Source organism: Homalodisca vitripennis, chromosome 4 (genome assembly GCF_021130785.1).
Source record: "Homalodisca vitripennis isolate AUS2020 chromosome 4, UT_GWSS_2.1, whole genome shotgun sequence".
Lineage (NCBI taxonomy): Eukaryota > Metazoa > Arthropoda > Insecta > Hemiptera > Cicadellidae > Homalodisca > Homalodisca vitripennis.
This window is the reverse complement of record NC_060210.1, coordinates 206,198,257-206,206,932: the sequence shown is the minus strand read 5'-3', so window position 1 is coordinate 206,206,932 and position 8,676 is coordinate 206,198,257. Positions and strand designations below refer to the sequence as shown.

Here is an 8,676-nt window from a genome sequence, read left to right as displayed (position 1 = left end):
GGACCGTGGACTTCGTGTCCGCCCCTTAAGAAGTAGGTAGGAAAATAGTTTCGACAATTTTATGGCGTGGACCTACAGGTATACGATGGTTAAATTGCAATTATATAATTAAGGTCCTCTCTGCATTGTAATTTAGGTTTTTCAGCTTTGGTTTCAGAACCACAAAATGTCAAAGCAATCTCAATTCTAAGACAGAAAACAATGTAAGAAATACGATATTTTATTTTAGCACAGTATTTAATTTTTATTTGTAAATAAAAAATTACACAACACTTTACATTTATTGTGTTCAAGTGCCCCTAAAACGATGACCGGTGCGATGGAAGGGAGACAAAGGTCACCGACATGCAATAACTAACGTTACCGTGACCGACCTGGTAACCGTTCCGATCACACTGATTAATCATGGTTTGGTTCCGCGGTCTTTGGTTTGTTTTGGACTCAGCAATGGTTGTTTCTATCGAGGTAAAGTTTGGTGTTTGGCGGCGGGTCTATAATCAAATAACGTTGCAATGCTTTCAATCAATCAAATTATGAGGACCCACACAAATAATTTTTAATTTCCTTTCAAAACTGCTACCTGTAGATTTAACGATATCCTTTCCTGATAAATATGCAGAATACACAATCTAAATGGAACTTAAAACATAAATATTATGTATTAATAAAAGAATGTATTGTAGCCATATATGTGATAAATAATGTGTGTAACTAAAGGAGAAGGTAGTAGTGAGTATGAAGAGTAGTCGAGCACCGAAGTTAACGAATATTTAAGAGTTTCTCAGGTGTTCACGTATTCAGGTGTTATAAAACATTGTCATAATTAAATTACGGTATACAATTGTGTAGCTATATCTTCATACATTTTAAAATAATCTATATATTAACTTATCTTTTAAAATATTGTTTAAGACACTTCTTACTATAAATTTATTCTTGAAGAGAGTTCTTTCGAAAATACAATGAAATAAATTGTAGATGGGTATTTTTAAGTGGCAAAATACGTTTTAAGTAGTTTTATGTGTTATAATTGAGATTGATTTGATATTTTGTAGTCATAATTTGAGCAGAGAGGACCTTAAATTATATAGTCAACTTGACTCAGTAATTGTGATTGACTCAGTTTAATTAAAAATGAAGCATTCACCGTCCATGCGCTTTGCGCTCAAGTTTTACTCTAGATTCCTGAATGTCCGAGGATAATTAACTTGAACTTGACACGCACCAATCATTTAACTTTTCTTGAAGGTTTTAGCTGACCTTTTTGAAGGGTTAAATGTATATACTTACAAACATAGTTTGTTTCATGTCCTTTTATTAAATGGTAGCTTTCAATGAGCATTTAAGCAAAATAGAGAGTAAACACAAAAGAAAGTAAATATAATTTTTTGTATAATTTGATGACAGTTATGTCCAAAATGAATTGAAATAGACACAATTCTTCTGGAGTACGTTTGAAGTGCACTTCCGGTACAGAAATGTATGCTTGTTGATTTCTAACATTTTCTTAAACAAAACTACGACTAAATCAGCTCTGGCAAGACGGATTCAGGCTTCAACAATGTGATTCGATACACATTAAACATCATACATGTGAGACTCACATTTTGTTTTTTTAATCCATCTCACAATTTCCTAACAAGATAAATGACATGGAACAGTAACAGCACAATAAGTAGCAATAATCAAGTGGATTTTTTTGGTTGGAACGATTTCCAATTGCATGTTGTCCTTTAGTCATGTATGAATAAAGAAAATATAACCAGGTTAATATTTTAAATAAAATTGTAATGCTACACAGACTTGACTCCTGAAATTGAGTGCCTTCCTCTCAGCTCAAGAGTCACATTCCAGGAGTTGTCTGTGGCAGCGATTTAACATTTACATTAAATCAATGTTATGTGTAATGGAATGTATTTACAATATAAAGTATATTACTTGGAATTACATTCATAATGCGAGTTATAATGAAAATCTAAATAGTTAAATTAAAAACAGTTGAAAATCAATGCATATTTTTTAAAAATGTTTGTTCCTTTAATTATGCAGTAAACATATAAACAATGACAGTTTTTCCGAGCGTTACCGAGCATTACATCTGTTAAAAGCATACATCTACATTATTTATTGGTAGATTTTTATATTTTAATTATAAGAATTGTAAATAGTTTTAATAAATTTTATTTTCATTTTAATAGCTCTAAACGTTCAATTTCCTTTCCAACTGTCCGCCTCTTTGAAATGTGAAATGATAGTTTAGTATTAGTTTCCACTTGCTTTTAGAAAAAAAAATTAATTGTGCAAAATTTAAATTATTTTTACTAATTTTTGAAATTAACAACTAATAACACATACATAAAGACAGACGATAAACTAAGCATTTATAACCCTTGTTTATATTTCTTTTTTTTTTGCTTTGACAAGGAGAACAAATTCCTTAAACATCGCCGGAACACTCTGTATAAGAGAGATATACCGATGATTTTGAGTTAGTATCATCTCATTTCAGCCATGATGGAGATGTAACTCCATATTTGAGTCAGTTTCATAAAAAGAAAACAAAAAGAAAAAACAGAATAAATATTTGTGTTCACAACGTCATCCTTGTTTGAACAACAATTCTCTCCGACAAACGTTTTGTATTGGGTGAGAAATATTTTCCGAAGGAACTAAATTTGACAATTACTATGGGTTTAAATTGCGTTGGAACCCAATATTTATTTGTCAGTTTCCAACCAAAACGTTATGTGTAGCAATTTTACAAATAGTTTAGAAAGACTAATCAAACACTCCCATGAACAAAGCCCATAGTTTTCTAAGCCAGTTTGCTTTTTGGTTCAAACGGTCTTCTAGAAGCACAGACTTCTTAGACTCTTATATAGTTACAGGGGTATAGTACTAAGTATCATGCACAGGCTATAGAATTTCTCTAAATTTCACTGAAATAGCTAAGTCCGACCTTGGATTACATCAGATCCTGCAGAACGACTGTATTGTTAAGAAAAACCTTTGGGTTAGCAATATCCTAAGATCTTTCGGTAGGATATCTCTAGAACAATTTGATCTTTAGATTTTAAATTTGGCTAAAACTCAATTGCTACATTGACAAAATTAGTTTGATGGAGGTATATGTCTGACCATGGGCTTTGACTGAGCTTCATCGAAGTTCTTTCAGTAGACTGGCAGATTTTCTCTCTGTTACCTGAGGGTCTTTCCTCAGGACATGAAATGATCTGCATACTTGAGAGAAGCCTGTTACGCGACAGGTACTGTAGTGTACTCCTGCCGTATATATGTTACTAGCAATATATAAGCTTCCAAGAGATGCTGCTATTGACCACTGAATGTTTATGCACTCCTGATGTCTCTCTGAATTTTTCAGGATCTGTTAAACCTCCATGTAACACCAATGGAAATTTTACTAAAATATAATAATAAATGAACGACACGGGATGATCCATATCTAAAGTAAACACTCCCTCTTGAAGTCTGTAATATTATAGTACTTCTCAGTAATCTTTTTCATCTTGTTGAATTCGCAGGGAGAGCCACAGCCCGGTATGTTGATGTCTTTAGGATTCAAGTCTGCAGAATGTCCTTGTATAAATAGCACCTGGAACACCATTTGGAAAAATTTAGTCGTAGCCCATCACATGCATTAACTTGTTATCTAACGTTGTTCTCCTCCAAGATTATTGACACTACTCATCTAACTGTATTATCAACTTTAAAACTAATTAAGGTCACTGATCAGTAATGTGTGATAGATAAACTTTGTATTGTTTTGCTGATATTATTCCATTGAATAACTCTGGCCTGTTTAAGAAATGAATTACATCGATAGTGTCACATCTGATTCATCACTTCCTCAGTTCCGATTTCTACATTCCACGGTTGATGTAAAACTGCTGTACCAGTTTTAGATTTCTACCGCCATCTACGGTATATGATAAACTCATCCATATAAGCTCACTTATAACAATTCTAGCGGTCGGTGGTCACACACAACTTAGATTCTTACAGATGTGCTGACTCATTGTTTAGCACTGCGAGAATGGTCTGAATAACCAATAAAAAGTGGAACAGGCAATATCATGAACAGAGAATCACGCAATAACTTGTAATAGGTAATATTACAGACAGAGAGTCACATAATTGTTTTACCTGGACATACTCTAGACTGGTGACAGGGTCCTTGTGGAGTTCGAAAATTAGAGCGGACCCTGTGTCCACAATCAGGTGAGCCGATTCGTACTCCAGCACTCCCAGGATGGTTTGGAGCGCCATAAGGGAGCCGTCATGACTGGAGTGCAGGATGAATCTTCTGTCCGGATTCAATGTACCGTTCAGTTTGGCTTCCATCGTCTTTATCAGATCTTGGAATAGCATCCCTTAAATGTGAATCCGCATTGTTAACTTAAATTTTAAATATGATGTTTAAATCAGGGATTGTGTTTATCTTGGCTAACTTTTATAATTATATTGTAACCAATGTAATCTCTCTTAAATCTGCACAAATTACAAATAAAATTCTTAGGGAAGCAATAATTACAGAGAATGAAAGCATCCAGTGTCAAAAATGAATATAATATACTCTATGTGTTAAATATTTAATCACATTTCACCTAAATACTCGAAAATTAAACTGATTTAGAGTTATTAAATGCATGGCCATGGGTGACAATTAGTACTAGTCTAGAATTCAAAGAAAGTTTGTTTTTAATTTTCTATTATTTTCGTATTATCCATACAGTGTGTTTATTTGAAAGCAGGTTATCTTTTTGCTTGAACAACAATGGCTAATTTGAACATTTGATTTTAGGTTTACAAAGGATTAACAACAGTATTCAGTGAGTAATTTTGTTGTTATTAGCAGTAGTAAAGTAGTACAGGAGTTTGTAGAGTAATAATTGTTGTGTAAGAATTTAAATTATTGGCTGGTGATACTAAACGGCTTGGCCGATTTCAATTCTTTTTACCAAAATACAGCAATTTTATTAGCTTCAATTTGAGGTGTCACAAGGTATAAGTTGCCATTTCAAAATTTTGTGTTTGGAGGGCATGGGGTGAGCACCCCATTTTGAAAATATTATTTTCTTCGGGAGTACTATACACTCCCGTTCACAAAATTTTGATACTTGGGCTATAAGTCATTTTCATACGAGTTTGAAGTTTTCAAATGTATATTTCGGATAAGTCCATTTTTAATATTTCGAAAACAAAATAATCAGACTTTGAAAAAGAATTCAAATTAATTTATCAAACACACACTTCCACTTTTAAGTTCCAGCTAAGTGAGTTCGTCTTGGTCAATCAAGATAGCGCTTGTGTGCACACTTCACCGGCAACTCAATGCCGCTAGAGTTCACTAGTCAGTTCGTCTCACACCAGATGGCATTGCACACTATCTCTATATTATACGAACTATACATTCTCTAGAGGTAATTATTATTATCTTTTACTGCTATCCTTTTAAAATTCAATGAACAAAAACGATAGACATAACGTACCTTCAAAGAGCCTAATTTGTTCATCGGAACCGGATATGATTGCCAGATATAGTTTCACTATCAAGTTCTCCAGAGGTTGTCGAAAGATATTTTGAGCCCAGTCCGGGATCGGAAACCCTTCTGCTGTCTAATGCATACAACAATATATTAGTGTACACCAATATATATCAGTCATAACATCATATTATATAAACTACAAGGAATTGTAATTACACAACAGTCTATTCATCAAGTTTTGAGAGTGATACCTCGCCTATAGCAAGACGAACCTCTGGGGTTATGACGAGTTGGGGAGAGACATTTGGGAAACTCCACATAGTCTGTTCGTATTTTTATAATGTCTGCGTGCTGAGTTATAGACTAGTCACTTCAGCCTTGTTCTATTTCTTACAAGAAATATCGGACAAGGTGAAAAAGGGCCTTAAATCAGTCAGAGGCTTATTACAAACGGTCCACCCGTCATACCAAAGACAGAACTATTACTAATAATATGAAGGCTAACACAGTAAAATTGGCGCAGTTCTTAACCGTCGCGTGAGAACAGGGCTGTCACAACTTTAAGGTGTTGGGCGTCAAATCACTCTCAACTCTCGGTGAATTGGCTTTAGTTGACCTCATTTGAAACGGCCTGTCACAAAATTAAGGTGTTGGGCGTCAAATCACTCTCAACTCTCGGTGAATTGGCTTTAGTTGACCTCATTTGAAACGGCCTGTCACAACATTAAGGTGTTGGGCGTCAAATAACTCTCAAATCTCGGTGAATAGACTATAGTTGACCTCGTTTGAAACGGTCTGTCACAAAATTAAGGTGTTGGGCATCAAATCACTCTCAAATCGCGGTGAATAGACTATAGATGATCTCATTTGAAACGGCCTGTCACAACATTAAAGTAGTGGCGGTGAACATACCAGTATTAAACCCCAGGAGTCGTATATAGTTATTTTGGATATTTGGAATTACCCTGCATCAAAATATTCCGACGGTGAATAGTGAATCCCCCCTCTACAGTCTACCACTGTAGCCAGTTATGAGTGCTCGAAAAATTCCTGATAGACTGATGCACTTCAATACGTAAGTTTGATTTCATTCATATATATTTCACACAAGTACATAGTCTTAGTGTCGACTGGATGTATGTATTTGTACAGTAAGAGGGACTCACCGCACAGCACAGAGCTTCCCACAGGTTGAATACTGAGTGTCGCAATGACGTCATGGTCTCGTTGTCGACAGACAGACCAGTGTAGGGATGTATGTATTTGTACAGTAAGAGGGACTCACCGCACAGCACAGAGCTTCCCACAGGTTGAATACTGAGTGTCGCAATGACGTCATGGTCTCGTTGTCGACAGACAGACCAGTGTAGGGATGTGTATGTATTTGTACAGTAAGAGGGACTCACCGCACAGTACAGAGCTTCCCACAGGTTGAATACTGAGTGTCGCAATGACGTCATGGTCTCGTTGTCGACAGACAGACCAGTGTAGGGATGTATGTATTTGTACAGTAAGAGGGACTCACCGCACAGTACAGAGCTTCCCACAGGTTGAATACTGAGTGTCGCAATGACGTCATAGTCTCGTTGTCGACAGACAGACCAGTGTAGGGATGTATGTATTTGTACAGTAAGAGGGACTCACCGCACAGTACAGAGCTTCCCACAGGTTGAATACTGAGTGTCGCAATGACGTCATGGTCTCGTTGTCGACAGACAGACCAGTGTAGGGATGTATGTATTTGTACAGTAAGAGGGACTCACCGCACAGTACAGAGCTTCCCACAGGTTGAATACTGAGTGTCGCAATGACGTCATGGTCTCGTTGTCGATAGACAGACCAGTGTAGGGATGTATGTATTTGTACAGTAAGAGGGACTCACCGCACAGTACAGAGCTTCCCACAGGTTGAATACTGAGTGTCGCAATGACGTCATAGTCTCGTTGTCGACAGACAGACCAGTGTAGGGATGTATGTATTTGTACAGTAAGAGGGACTCACCGCACAGTACAGAGCTTCCCACAGGTTGAATACTGAGTGTCGCAATGACGTCATGGTCTCGTTGTCGACAGACAGACCAGTGTAGGGATGTATGTATTTGTACAGTAAGAGGGACTCACCGCACAGTACAGAGCTTCCCACAGGTTGAATACTGAGTGTCGCAATGACGTCATGGTCTCGTTGTCGACAGACAGACCAGTGTAGGGCTGCACGTATTTCATGATATCCGTTATGTTCTCAGAGAATTCCTTTTCAAAGTTAGACAGTGATCGGTCGTACGCCTTTTTAAATCGAGGGCAAGATCTTGGAGACAGGACAACCTGAAACATTAAGTATATTGAAAGCTGGAAATATATCCACCATAAATAACTTAAAAATGAGTTAAATTTTAATACTATTTGTGCTAAAGCAATACATCAGCTGATCTATACTTGTCGATAAACATACAAAAATGTCTTTTAAACTATGTAGGAGTCTCAGGACCTAAAAAATATTGTATTATTTAAAATGGTTCTGATTGTTTGTTGTTTATCATTTAGTTTATTGTTTCTTATCGCATCCGAAACAATCTATTTTTGTTGTACATTTAAGGCTTTTGCATTTTTCCAGTCAATATTGCAATTAATATTAGTTGTCTTTTGATAACGGTTTTGTTTCTGTTTCCTGATTCATTGTTCCTTTTTTGGAATTAGATAACCATATCAATGCTCTAGGATATAATATATGTTCGATATTTGTCTCACCGTTTGTTGTAATGGACAGCTCGATTTATTCTTAGTTCCATAAATAATTAGTTAGCCATTGTTATTTACATTATAATATACCATATACCTAAACATTTGAGTGAAAGGTCGGTGTTAGGAGCAACCAGAATTATTACCTGTTCCAAAACCACACTTAGCATTTTACACAAAATGCCCCTGTTTAGGCCCAAAAATAACTATTTTACCTCAAAATGAGATAAAAAATTCCAAGAATTAAAAGAATAAAAGTGTGGTTAACAAGCTAGGACAGTATTCATTTCATTCTTTATGTTTAAAGATAATAAATAACATATTGCTTTGAGGTTCTATTTATATGAAGTATGAAGTTTTTTTGTTAAGAATTGTATAACTCCATAAAAGTCACGTTTTCGTATAAAGTTAAAATATACATCTATTTTCTAAAC

The 8,676-nt window shown here is 35.6% G+C and overlaps 1 protein-coding gene across 1 annotated transcript; it reads right to left on the bottom strand.

The window, feature by feature from the left end:
- Positions 1–3,463: 3,463 nt before the first annotated feature.
- Positions 3,464–8,412, bottom strand: LOC124361398 (lysosomal acid phosphatase-like). The gene is made up of 5 exons (XM_046815447.1): positions 8,389–8,412; positions 7,628–7,828; positions 5,511–5,637; positions 4,165–4,391; positions 3,464–3,613 (listed from the first exon to the last, which is right to left on the bottom strand). Exons 1-5 carry the CDS (start codon positions 8,410–8,412, stop codon positions 3,464–3,466), a joined length of 729 nt encoding a protein of 242 aa, XP_046671403.1.
- Positions 8,413–8,676: the final 264 nt, after the last annotated feature.

What these genes read in the sequence shown, in the direction of transcription:
- LOC124361398 (XM_046815447.1), bottom strand. Translation starts at nt 8,412, where the DNA reads ATGCTAAGTGTGGTTTTGGAACAG. An exon ending in GGGAAGCTCTGTACTGTGCG is followed by an intron (nt 5,638 to 7,627) that starts GTGAGTCCCTCT and finishes TGTATGCATTAG; the next exon opens with ACAGCAGAAGGGTTTCCGAT. An exon ending in CCAGTCTAGAGTATGTCCAG is followed by an intron (nt 3,614 to 4,164) that starts GTAAAACAATTA and finishes ATGGTGTTCCAG; the next exon opens with GTGCTATTTATACAAGGACA.